The sequence below is a fragment of the Megascapheus bottae genome, unplaced genomic scaffold, assembly GCF_031878675.1.
Source record: "Megascapheus bottae isolate mThoBot1 unplaced genomic scaffold, mThoBot2.hap1 H_1, whole genome shotgun sequence".
Taxonomy (NCBI): domain Eukaryota; kingdom Metazoa; phylum Chordata; class Mammalia; order Rodentia; family Geomyidae; genus Megascapheus; species Megascapheus bottae.
The window spans coordinates 530752-545151 of record NW_028327858.1 but is presented as its reverse complement, the minus strand read 5'-3'; the positions used below and the strand labels follow the sequence as shown (position 1 = coordinate 545151).

The 14400-nt window shown below is 40.5% G+C and overlaps 1 protein-coding gene across 1 annotated transcript in view; it reads right to left on the bottom strand.

Moving 5' to 3' along the window:
• LOC150038961 (protein-cysteine N-palmitoyltransferase HHAT-like) overlaps positions 1-14400 on the bottom strand; it is a 218600-nt gene that overhangs the window by 182895 nt on the left and 21305 nt on the right. The window contains exon 4 of the mRNA XM_090328171.1: positions 2361-2474. Within this exon, the coding sequence (XP_090184297.1) occupies positions 2361-2474 (114 nt within the window). The remainder of the gene's footprint in view (positions 1-2360; positions 2475-14400) is intronic.

Here is a 14400-nt window from a genome sequence, read left to right as displayed (position 1 = left end):
TCAGTGCTCACTCTGCCTTATTCCAAGCAATATGAAGAGAACCCGTCCTACAGACATTGGCTAAGTCATGCTTTGCAGAGAAAAAGACAAAGCCATCTGTCAACCCATTCCTGATACCAAGTCACAGGAAGCCAGATAGGTGAACGGCATTTCCTTCAAACCACAGCTTCCAAGCTTCCTCTTTAGGGGACTGCCCTGACACCAGAATGGACAATGTGGCATGCTCCTTGGTCCCAACCCCCCAAGACAGCTGGTCCAGTCTTATCACCACATCAGGCATAGGCCAGTGATTGACTTCCCCTCTAACTTCTCACTCAACTGTAAATCCCTAGAAAGGAAGGGGTGCTATGTCCAGATCCTTTCCTCCAGAACCAGTTCAAAATAAGGAAGACACTGGCCAGATGATCAGACTGAATTTCAAGACAAAACCCTCCTTCCTTGAACATCAAAGAGGCCCATGGCTCCAAGGAGAAAATGGCAGCAGACAACACCAACAGCCACCAAGCACTGGGCTCTCATCACATGAAAGCATAGCCTTGAACTTCACTGCTTATCACACACTCTCCACAGTCCCAACAAGCCAGAGCAACATCCCCATTGCCCAACGGAGGATCAGGCTCAAGGACACGAAGTCATTTGCATGAGTGTATAGATCTTTAGTGCAGCAAAACTACAGTTTCACCCAAGGGCTCTTAAATACTTCAAATACAGTGTGCCCTCCAGTTCTTGAAGGCTCCACATCCACTGATTCAACCACACATGGATATAATATATCCAGAAAAGAATTACACTGATAGGAGTTGGGATGTAAGTGCAAGACCCCAAGTTCAGTCCTCTCCTCTGCAAAGAAAAAAAAATGGTACTTATACTAATCATGAACTTTTTGTCATTATTCCCTAAACAGTACAACTATTTACTTAGCATCTACATTCTATTACATATTATAAGTCTTTTATAGATTATATTATATACAAAGATATATGTAGGTTGATAGACATCCAATGCCATGTAAATGTGTAGATTTTGAAATTCTCAAGGAAGTCCTGAAACCAGTCTTCCTAAAGATCTTAGTGCTGCCTCCTCAGATAGAAGTAGGCTAAGTGAGCTTGAAGCAATAAGCAAACCAAGAGGAGAGAGATAGCCATGGCGGGGAATAGTTATCCAACACATAACTCAAGCTGTATCTATCCCATTTAACACTGGAGTTTGCACATGTGAACACACCATTTAGTTCACACATTTCAGAGCTTTCTACACATGGAATCCCATCATATTTCTTTCTCTGCAGCTTGTATTAGCACGTGATTATGATTCAGACATTCATCCATGTCGATCATTATTGGCTGGAAATCCTGCTACATCATGAAATAAATACACTATAATTCACCCATTCCCACATATGGCCATTTGGGTTGCTTCTGGTTCTTTCTGTGATAAGCACCACTGCAATAAACAATGCTAGTTCCAATCTCCTGAAAAGTCTCCAGGGAGGAGGACAGGATTAGCACTGGTAGCGGTATGCAGGGTCTCTGATTTGACTAGGTAATGCATTCCAGAGGAACTGAAGCATCGACAGTCCCTTGCTCTGGGTAAGGTACTTCCTATTTTTAGGGGATTTTGATTTGGTTTTTCCCAACTAGAAAAGTATGAATGATACATTCAGGTGGTCCTAGGATGCATTTGTTGATTATTAATGAATTTGAACTTTTTCCCCTAAGTTTAGGAGTAGTAAATCATGTACCTATGGGCAGAAATCTTTATATTGAAACAAAAATGCTAAATTTCTAGGAAATTAGAAACTTTGAAAAGAAAATTAAACCGAAATGTGTGGAAAGAGAAAAAAAACATTAAAATGATAGCTGAGGTAAATATACCCATTCCAAACTTAGAAATACTTTGAAATGTATTACTTATTATTAGGTCTGCTCAGAAGAGGTATATAAAATTTTTATAATATATCCAGAGCTGATAACCCTAATATTTTATTTGACATTAAGATTATTCCTATATCCAACTGAAATGATTCATGTTTTTCTAAACTGGTGAACAAAAATCACATAAACTCCCTCCACCAGACCATTTGGACAGGAATGATATTAAGAGTAAACCTTCCAACACTGCTCTCATGCTAAACCAGTCACAGTTTTCAATAGTTTTAAAAAAAGAACCTGAAAATGATTTCATAGTAAACATTTTTAAAAAGAAAAGACCCTGAAGGAAGTAAGTACAGGATGAAAATGTAAGGCACCTCAGTCTTAAATGTCATGTGGACCACTGCCAATGTTTTTTCGGGTTCCCAAGGCTAATACTCATGCTCAGAACAATCTTTTCTTAAAGAGATATGTCCCATGGAATCATACCTTCCTCACAAGCATCATGGCCAACTGAGACACTGTCATATGCCCAAGGAAAAGCCACAGCAGCCTCTGCTTTCCCCATTCCATCCAGAAGCTCCACTCAAAATCAGTCGGGTCCTAAAAAAGATCAAAACAAGAACTGATATCATCAGGGGCATGTGAGTACAGGTCTGAGATGGAACACAAGCTCAAGTTAATAGCAAAGCTAGAAATGAGGCCAATGTGGCTCCAAATCCTGAAGAAAAAAAAGCATATACTCACTTCCCAACCCACCCAGAACTACTCCCTCTAGCTGGTCTGGTCTCCCTGCAGTTTCCCAAGTCCACACTGTACTTTCGATATACTTCAATGTCTTCACTAAAGTGGATTCCTCCAGGGTCCTGTATGGAATAGAAAGTATCCTTATTTCATTTTGTAAAAAATGAAACAAGGCTGAAAGGCATCCAATCATTTCCCCAAGGCAACAGGATAGTACAAGCACTGACTTGGAGAGATCTCCCTTTAGATACCAAAACTCACTCTCATTACTTCACTAAGAACAGAAACGTAAATTGGATATTAATGACATCATTTAAAGGTAAATCATGTCAATTACCTTTAAGTAAGCAGCAAGATAACTGAATAGAGAAATGATCAGATTTGCATATAGATTTATGGTGAAAGAATGAGAGGGGCACCACCTGTCCCCTGGGGGAAGCTCTGTATCCATGGAGTGTTCTTTGCCTATATTGGTACCAGACACCTCAGCTGTGTCATGCTCTGGCTGGGAAAGGCAGGAGTGGACATCATAACACCTGGAGACTGGCGACTGAGAGCCACCCTTTTTCAGAAGTGACAGGAGCCACCCATAAGTGGGGAATGTGAGCTTAGCCAGCTGAACAGCTTGGTATCACCATGACTAAGTCAGAATTTTCTAGCAGAATTGTGGGGGAGAGAAAGAAATCCTCCCGTGAAAATTGATAGTGACCATCTCACCGATCTCTGCAAATGCAACTTGGAGCCACTTAAATGGCTTTCTGAATCTGAGAATTGAGGGACCATTTCATACTAGTTACATACATAAAATGTTTCTTTTTCAGAGTGTGTGTATATACATATATTTATTTATTTATTTATATCCAATGTTGATTTATATCAGACTATGACAGCAGAAGAAGTAAGCTAAACAGCCAAAGTTTAGAGATATAGTATGGATTTGTACAGAGACACATACAGACTCACACACACACCACCAATCCATCCACATCTTGACCATGATGACCTTGAACATGATGCATAATCTGCAGCTCCAGTACCATCATCATCTTGGTCACTGCTGGATGCTCTGAGTATCTACATGTAAGAATTTACTGGACTGGGAAACAAGGACATACTAAATCCACTAGCACAATGGTGTTCATTGCAGCACTATATTCCATAGCAAAAGATACAGAACCAACCTAGATATCCCTCAGTTGATGAGTGGATCAACAAGATGTGGAATTCCATGCTGCTGTCAGGAAAAAAATGACATTGCCCCATTTTGTTAGGAAATAGAAAGACTTAGAAAAAATCATATTAAGTGAAGTAAACCAGACACAAAGGGAGCATAGGCTCAATGGTTTTTCTCATTTGTCATGATCAGTAGAAACCTTGTGCTCTCCTAGCAGAGATTTACAATAGAGCAAAACCTAGATACATAAGACCATATAGGATGACACCAAATGAAATGACCTCCAGGATATAGAAACAAAAGCCATGTAATGAGTGATTGTTGCCCTTAATGTACTATGTTATCTCTCATCTCTTTTGCTGTCCCTTGGTTATCTCATATTGTTACAGTATTTTACCTTGTTATCTGATATATTATATATGTATGCTTATTTGGCTACTTGAAATCGGATAGGGAAGGGGGGAAAACAAGATGAGGGGTGGGGGTAGGGGGAGGGAAATGGGGACCAAGACATGAGAAAGGGTATCGATGTTTGTGAAGTAGTACACCTTCTATCTGGTGGATATAATGTAACCCTTCTATTAATTACAATAAAAATATATAGAAAAAAAAAGAATTTACTGGACTGGATAAGTTAACAAACGTGGCTGCTAATTCTGAGCCATGTGATCTGCAACCAGGCAACAGGGAGACGTCTGAGGATTGGAGTTGGAGTTTCTGGGGAAGCTCTGTTTTTCTACCCCAACCAAGGACAGTGTCTGAGCCTGATGTTTTTCAACTGCCTCTTCCCTTTCCCATAGCACTGTTCTATTCTAGACAACGTGTGAACATATGAAAGAATTCTTCATCCTTGAGGAATGAGAAGTCCACACCACCCACAGCACCCACTCCACCTCATCCACTATCAAGATGCTCTGAAAACCAAAGCAAAGGAAGGGGAAAAGAGAGCCACAAGGCAATCCTGATTGGTGTAATCCACAGACACCAGTCTTTCCGTACCCTACCATCACTGACCAGGGACACAACCTCAGATCACTCCTGAACAGGATGGTTTTTGTTTGTTTAGTTAATAAACTTGACCTACCAGAGCCATTTGGGGTTCACAGAAGAACTAAGTACACAGTACTGGATTCCCATATACCTCTTCTCCCTTCCCATACACCAGCTCCTTTACCATCAACATACCCCGTATCCCCACCAGTATCATTGTCTGTCTTCACCCAGCATCTGAAGTTTACAGTAGGGCTCCAAATTGGTCAGTATACTCTATGGGTTTAGCTAAATTACATATGTGTATATGCATGTATTCCACAGGTGATTTTACTAATCTAAAAATCTTTCTTTTGTTCTACCTGTTCATCTCTCTCCCTATCATCTACTGCCTCCATCACTTTACCTCTCCCAGAATGTCCCATAGTTGGAATGAAATAGCTTTGTTCTTGAACTTCATGTTACAAAGAAGTTAACTGGAAGACTGAGAATGCAAATCATTTGCCCAAAGTGAGACAAGTGCATAGCCAGGTATCAAGGAGGAAAGACATCCCCATGATGGTTGTACTTGTGCCCACCCCTTCACTCGTGCCCTGTGCCCTACAGCAACACCTTCTAACTAAAGTATCTCCAGCCAAGGTCCCTTAACCACAAAGCCAGCCCAGTGCCATGTACAAAGTAAGTGCTCAAGGGCCAGCACAATTTGAATGTCCATTCAGGTGTGACTCCTTCTGTCTCGCATGCCCCCAACACAGACCACCTTCTGAGCCACTCTTCATTTACACCTCAATTCTAGGATTTTTATTATAATGTATTTACCATGTCATTTTTAGTATCGTTAATTCACATGCCTATACTTTCTGGGAGAAAAAAAAAATGGTTCCCTAAGAGCAAGACCTTTAATTCAAATCTGCATTACAGACGTCACTTGATCAGAGAACCTTTAAAATGGTGGGGCAAGAGAGGAAAGGAGTAGAAAACAAGCAAACAGCTTAACTTCTCTCCATATTTTGGCTTCTGGTTTAAAACTTGGAAAAGTCACTTTACTCTGAGACTCTGTAGCACAATGTCTATTATTCCTTTCCCTGAGTAGAAACAAGAGGGCCAAGCTAAAGCAGAGTACTGTGCTCACCCACTCATGGACAGAGTCTGAGAGGAGGGTGATCTCCCCAAAAGCTAAAAGAAAAATTTCCTGGCAAATGAAGATTTAGGCTGTCAACTCCCCACTGAGTAAATATTTCTCCATCTAGTCTTGAATTCTCATCACCCATAAGTCTAGCCAGATCCACACTCTCACTCCTGACTCCTTGCCTGTGTACCATGCTCTCATGACAGGCAGACAAACTTGATTCCATGTTTTCCTTGTATTCTCCAGACAACTTTAAAGGAAGCCACAGGCTTGAAGCCTATTCTCCCACTGAAGACAGCAAACGTGGCTAAAAAGCCCAGGTCAAATAAATTAAAATAGTGTCCAAGTGCCAATATCAAGCAAAATCCCAAAACACTCCATTGAAATACCCCAAGTAGAAAGCCACTTCAGTTACGCCAAGTACATTTCTCAACTGGATCCCCCACAAGGCACCACATTCTTTCTAGTAAACATACGTCAGAAGGCATGGTGCTACTATAGCGACAGGTGGCACTACAGATCATTTCTTATTGGCTCAGAAATCTCAACAACTAGAGAGAGAGCAGATTCTAGGAAAGGTGGTGGAAGAGTCTTGCCTGCAGCACACAACGAGTCACTAACCCCAAAAATTCTGGAGTCACTACAAGTCTTGTTCTGCTCCATATTCTAGACTAGACCCAATTCTAGGTCTGGTTTAGTTTTGTTTTTTGTTGTTGTTGTTTGTTTGTTTGTTGTCTACCTAGTGGGACTCATTCCTTCCATTCTGTCCCTCTAAACAGCATCAAAGTAATACTTTTTAAAAGCACACCTGATCATGCCAATCTTATGCCATCTATTTACAGTCTGGATTCAATGCTCTTTGCTTGTAATCCAACAATACACTGCAGCTACCTTCATCTGGCAGCTTCCCAAATTGTCTATTGATACAGGTTACTGGGCTGTCTCTCCAGTAGCCTATGGACTCCTTCCTATTTGGTCTATACATTTAAGTAGCATTGTATCCCCCCCCAATACTCCAGCAAATAGTAGATATTCGATAAACATCATGGGAAAAGTAGAAAGATTACAGCATGGTCTCATCCATTTTTTAAGATACTGGTACAAATGCAGTTTTCTGGTTAACTAAGTATGGGTGGCTTATGCTTGTAATCCTAGCTACTCGGGAGGCTGAAATTCGATGATCACAATTTGAAGCCAGCTCTGGCAGGAAAATCCTTTGAGACTCTTATCTACAATTAGACACCAGAAAAACAGAAGTGGCACTAGGGCTCCAAATAGTAGAGTAATAGCATTGAGCTAAAAAGCTCAGGGGCAGCACCTCAGGCCGAGTTCAAGCGCCATGGCCAATCAAAATCAAAACAAAACAACAAAAAAAGAATAAGTTAAAACATAAAAAACAGGGATAGTGTCTGGCTTATATAAAGCATAATATATGTATTTGTTAGGTAAATATATGGACAAACTGTGTGCTGCTTTGATAACCCCAGAAGCACAAACCAATGAGTTTCCATGCTACACATTCTCAAATAGCTGGAGGCACCTGTGGGCAAAATACAGGAGAGTTGAGCTGTTCAAGCTTCTAACCCCCATCAAAAGAAAGGAAAGGAGTGAATATACAATTTAACAAAGGGGAATATCACATTTAATAAAGTTATCACCTCTGCAATGTCACAGAAAAGCAGCCATCTTAACCTTTCAAGACCATATACTGTCTCTGCATTAGCTCTACTGTTAACAGACTCCACCATCACTATTCTACACTTCCCTACAAGACTTTCTACGCATCAGATATCACAAAGTCAAGAACTACACATCCCAGAATTCCTTGCAGCTCATATGTTTGCAAATGGACCAAGCTTCTGATGAATGGAATCCATTCAGGTAAACAGATGTGACATGTGGTCATACAACTCTTCTGGATGAGTGGGGGGAGGGGCAGAGGCCTTTGGGTGTGGATGCTGGAGACCCCCCAGAGTCAATCAGTCCTGAGGTGACACAGCTTCCTGCTGGGACAGCATTTGGTAATATACCCCAGCACCAGGTTCCCAAGCCAAGATCTGTGTATTTATATAATGTGTATTTATACAGTGCAGCTTGTTTTGTCTAATGATTCTGGAAACTTATTTCTTCTTTCTCCTGCAGCCCTTTCCATGATCCTGACATATCTTTAAATCCTTGCAATCATTTTCTTTCTTTTTAAAATGACTGGGATAAATTCTGTTGTTGACTACAGTGCAATCATAATTAACACACTGTGAGAGAAATATGTCTTCTAAACGGAATTCAGCTCTAACTTCTCATAATAATTCAAACTGAAAAAAATATTATTCCAAAATAAACCTAACCCATGAAAGTAAACACCAGCTAGGTTAATCCCATGAATGGATAATGAAGGCAACCAGTGTTTATGACAGATACCTTCAAAAAACCACTTTTCTTTTGGTGTTTTAAGAAAAATAGAAAATTATAAACTCAACTGTCTGCATTTTTCATTATTGTATGTCTTTCTCATGGAAAAAAGTAGGAAAATGAATGTATTTTCCATCCTTCTTATCCTCATAACTAACACATTTCAAAAATACAACATAGCACAAATACTAAAGATTTTTGTGTAAATAAATCAGAAATAGCCTTATTTGCTTACAGTGTACTTGGAGATGATACTGAATTCCTAATACTACTGAGTAAACATTTCTCTAGGATCAGAGAAAACCTTAAGAAGGTTCTGGAGATTACAAGTGTTAGCCTGCACAGTCAAAGGCAGGAAGCTCACCTTAATGACTTCTAAATCCCCAGACACAAAACACAGAAGAAGACTAATTCTGTAGGAATTCTGCACAGAAGGGACAATGCTCTCTGGATGAACTCGAGTGGATGATTCATCGAGCAATTATTGGAAGTGTTTGCTTCTTCTTTCAACAGCTGTTTTGCTACTTCTAAACTAATTTGAACTAAACCATCTTCGTGCTCACCGTTTCCAGAGACAACAACCTTTCACAAGAAAAATTCCTTAAAGATCAAATAGTCCCACTCATAAAACTTATTTTTCTTCCTATAAATAGCAAAGTGTATGCTGGCACATCTTCCATACCCTGCACAGGTGAAGTCTTGCCCTGACAAGGCTGCTAACAGCACCATGGGAATCGGCACAAACAGTACCGTTGTATGCTCCGTCGTGTCTCCGCACAGCCTTCAACCTCTATGCAGGCAAATTGGTCCAGGGTATAATGACAGAGAGAAAAGACTTTGTGAAAGCAAAGTGTCTTGAGAGGACTTAATCAGTTGATGAGGTCTTAACTAATGTAGGCAAGTTCTTAGAGTAGCTTCTATCTAACCGCCATCCTAACTGTGCAACATCCCTTCACTACGACTCTCTATCCACCTCGTTCTCTGAAGTCATTCTAGGTTACACACGACTCCACCTACACTCAGTTGAACATGGATACACTTAACATGGGTAAACTTGCCTCCCTTTCTTAGTGAAATTAACAGAGAAGAAATCTATATTGATCCATTGTCTGCTCGCGAGAAAATATGCCTGAGACTGGGTGCTTCCTAAAGAAAATAGGTTTATGGTTTTATGTAAGCCAGAGCTCTAGACATTCAAGATCATTGTGCTAAGATCATGCCTGTAATCTTAGCTACTCAGGAGGCTGAGATCTGAGGATCACAGTTCAAAGCCAGCCTGGACACTAAATCCGTGAGACTTACCTCCAATTAACCACCAGAAAACCGAAAGTGATGCTGTTGCTCAAGGGGTAGGACGGTAGCCTTGAACTGAAGAGCTAAGGGACAATGCCCAGGCCCAGAATTCAAGTTCCATGACTGACAAAAACAAAAGATCATTGTGCTAGTTTTTTGGGGACAGTTTGAGGGGGGATTGTTGTTGTTGTTATTGTTATTGTTTTGCCAGTTGTGGGGCTTGAACTCAGGGCTTGAGCACTCTCCTTGGACTTTTTTTTTTTTCTCAAGGCTAGCGCTCTATCAGTTGAGCCTCAGCACCATTTCCAGCTTTTTTCTATGTATATGGTACCGAGGAATCAAACCTGGGTCTTCATACATGCTAGATAAGCACTCTACCACTAGGCCAAACTCCCAGGCCATTTTGCTAGTTTTGGTGAGGACACTGTGGTGATGGTATCATGGCAGACATGCACCACAGATAGAGATCCCATAATAACACATGACGCCAGAGGGAAGTCAGGACCTTAGAGAACCGCTCAGGCATAGCCCAGACAGAGATCCCATAATAACACATGACGCCAGAGGGAAGTCAGGACCCCAGAGAACCGCTCAGGCATAGCCCAGGGATGTAAAACATCCTACAAGGGTTCACTCTGACAGCTCAGAGCACCTTTTTACCCACCAACACACGGGGCACCAACTAGAGTCAAGTCATATCCAAACCCTTGAAGAATCAAGTGTTACAAAGAAACATTAAATTCCCATATAAAATCCAAAGGCACAAAATATATTCTTTTCCCCACACTTCTCAAATTGGAAAAAATACTAGCCATATTTTCTACAAGTATATGGGGCCAAAAGGGGAAGCTGTAAACAATGCATAGAGCTGATAAATAAGGCAGTGATAATGATGAAAAAATGATAATGATGAAAAGAATGGAATAACCAGAGAACAAGTGAGACAAACTCATGACTTCTGTCTACAAGGTATGTGATTAAATCATGCTTCCCATTACTGTCAGCTCTCCAGCATGCCAAAAAGACAAAGTATGTCACAATAAAAATGAAGAATAAGGTTAAAAAGAAAATCTCCAGCCTTCAAGGGACCACACCCTCTAATGTAGCCCTCATACTCAAGGAATTTGGGTTATCCTCAGAAAGTCTTTGCAGACTCACAAAAGCTAGTTTATACATAACTTCACTAGCCAAGTAGAACTCCAAATGGAGCCCTAAAATGGGGGAGCTCCCCGCGGCAGAAGGCCAATTTTAAATAGCATGAAAAGATAAGAAAGAAAGAAAGAAAGAAAGAAAGAAAGAAAGAAAGAAAGAAAGAGAGAGAGAGAGAGAGAGAGAGAGAGAGAGAGAGAGAGAGAGAAGGAAGGAAGGAAGGAAGGAAGGAAGGAAGGAAGGAAGGAAGGAAGGAAGGAAGGAAGGAAAGAAAGAAAGAAAGAAAGAAAGAAAGAAGCAAAGTTAATGCTTTTGCCATCCATCTAAGGAAATAAGGAAGAATTCAGCAGGCTAGCTATCACCTTTCTCCTTGAATTTTACCCGATATATGAAGAGGGAAGTAGGAATCGGAACTGACCGGAAGCTTCTCCACATGCCTCCTTTGTCCATTAGCTGTCCAAACTATTCAAGAGACCCACCTCTAACAGCATCTCTGAGCATGCTCGGTACTGTGGTTTAGAGATGAGGCAAATGAATGTGGCAATGCTGAGAAATAGTTGAACTTACAAAGAAGTTAATAGAGGGTCTCACAGAAGCCTGATTAGTTCTCTTGAGAGCAGGTTGTTATAGAGCAAAGCCATCTCTTGGTCTGGCCTCTCCTGCACACAGCCAATTCCCACGGCTTAGCTTCATTGTACTATGATGCAGCCAAAGGTGGAACTATCAGTCTTGCACATTCGGTCCCTAAACCCTCAAACTTTTCCTTCCCAATACTAAGCTTCAGGTATTTTGTTAAAGCATCGGGAAACAGATTAATACAGTCAGCCTTCTTGGGAAGCTGAGGGACTAGGGAGGCTGGGGACAGAACAAATTAGAAAAAGAGGCAGGACTCATCTCCTCTTTAAAACACACGGTCCTCTCTTTCCACTGACTACTTCAACCATGCCTCTTCAGAAACTAATTGTGTTGATAATATAGTTTTCTTTGTTATTATGACTAAAGCTTGCTTTAATACAGTTGAACACACAGACTTGCACTTTCAGACAAGATTTAGAAGGTCCGTTTCTCTCTATCCCTCCCGCTAAGGAGCAGCTCAGAAGGCTGAGTGTGGCGTAACAGCAGTCATCAGAATCTGACTCTGCAAGGTGGAAGGAAGAGCCCAGTTTGGTTAAGGGATCCAGGACTTGAAGAATGACAGCATGCAGACAGCAAGCAAAATTAACTCAACAATGGACTTGATGGAATTAGCAGCAGAAGCCTGTGACAAAGGAAGAAACTGTTAAACCGAAAGCTCATCAGAAATTACTCAGCTTGAACCACAAAGAGAAAAGGTGACCAAAAAAAATTAGAGAAAAAAATTCAAAGATAAAAGCCCAACATCCATGGCTCATGCCTGTAACTCTAAATACTCAGGACACTAAGATCTGAGGACTGTTGTTCAAAGCCAGCCCAGGTAGAAAAGACCATGAGACTCTTACCTCCAAAGGGAATTGAGCTGCAGTTCAAAGTGATAGAGTGCTAGCCTTGAGCACAAAAACTCAGAGACAGTTCCCAAGCTCTGAGTTCAAGCCCTAGGACTGGCGTGGGGGGGGGGGAGGAGTTGGGGAGAAGAATGGGGGTGGAGGAGAATAGAATGGTTAAGGAATGTTTCACTGATATGGTATCTATCAGACCTTCACTCCAATGCAACAGTATAGCAGAACTGATGGAAAAGGATAGAAAAGGATATAGATATACCATGCACACATTGATCAAAACAAAAAAAGAGAGGAGGAGGGAAAGTGGGAGAAAACGGAGGAGGGGGTAACAATGTTCAACCAGAAATGTACTCACGAACCTATGTATATAACTGTAACCCCTCTGCACATCACCCTGACAATAAAATTATTTTATTTTTAAAAAGGAGAGACTGTGTCGAAATCAGATGAAATAGACGTTAGAGAAAAGAAACTACCTGGCTTGAAAAGAATCATTACATAATGACAGAAGAGACAAGTTTCCCACCAAAAAGATCTAAGGATCCTGGCTATGTTTATCACCTACATAAATACTGTACATACATGGGGTTGAGGATGAGGGAGGGAGACAATTTGTCTGTGGATGGCACCCATGTCAAATGACTGGATTTAAGAGTTCCTTGCAATCACATAAGGTTCAACCATATAGAAGAATGAAATCATGTTTGCAAGAAAAAAAATAGAACCGTAAATTATCATGTTACATCCAAACACACCAGATTGAGAAAGACAAAATATCCTATATGCTCTCTCACAGAACCTAGGCCTTGAAATGACAGGAACTGGCTAGGGGTGAGAAGCGGGGAGGGAGGGAAAGGGAGAGTTGAAGGGAGATGAATATGATTAAAGTACTTCCTATATATATATATATATATATGCAAAAAGAATCATGAAACTCATTAAAATATTTTTAAGAAAGTAGAAAAGGGCAAAGAAAAAAATGTAATAGAAGGGCTAAATTTGATCAAAGTACAACATGTACAGGAATATCTCAATAAAAGCCCAATCCCAATTCCTGTACACTAATTCCCCATTGAGGAAACCAGACTGAGATCCACAGAATTTCTCTGTGCTATTGTTGCACAGAGAAATTGTTTCTGTGAGTATGCCATTATTTCAATATAAAGTTATCATTTTTAAACAACAGCAAACTCCTTGGCATTTACCCAAATGTCTAGAAACAAGGCCATACTAAACCTACTAGCACAACGATGTTCAATACAGCATTATTTACCATAGTGAAGATATGGAACCAACCCAGATGCCCCTCAGTAGATGAATGGATCAAGAAGATATGGTATTTATATACAATGGAATTCTATGCTGCCATCAGAAAGAATGGTATCACCCCATTAGTAAGGAAATGGGAAGAGTTGGAAAAAATCATTAAGTGAAGTAAGCCAGATCCAAAGGAAGCATAGGCTCCATGGTTTCCCTCATTTGTAATAATTAATACACACCTAGGCCTCTCCTAGCAAAGGATCACAATAGCTCAAAAGCTACATACATATGGTCACCCAGGACAAGAATAAATGAAATGAACACTAAGATAAGGAAACAAGAGGTTTATCTTTGTGATTGCTGTTCTTAATGTACTATGTGAAATTACTTCTGTTCTCTTTTTTTCCACTTATAGTTAATCTCACGTGGTTACTGTATCTGACTTTGTTACCTGGTATATTGTATATACATTTATTTGTTCATTTGAAATAGGGAAGGGAAGAGGGAAAACAAGATGATTGGGAGTGCATAGGGGAGGGAAAGGGAGACAAAAACATGAGAAGGGGTATCAAGGTTCGAGAAGTAATGCAACCATTATCTGACAAATGTAAAAAAAAACAACAACAACAGCAATATCACGTGAAGTCATAATACACAGAAGAGATACTAGAGCTTCCATGGTTCAACCATGGCTTAGACCCCAGCAACAGGGACCTCTCTTCACCCCCTAGTGGTGGCTTGGTGAACTGCTGAGGCAGTTGTGGAATCTCAAAGTTGACGACTCAGACTTCATTTGCATACCCATAGTCCCCTGTAATCTTTTCAAGTTTAGTTTCAAATTTTTTCTTTCAAACTCAGTATTTTTCCCACTAATAGAAGTTCATTTATTGAATATCATATACA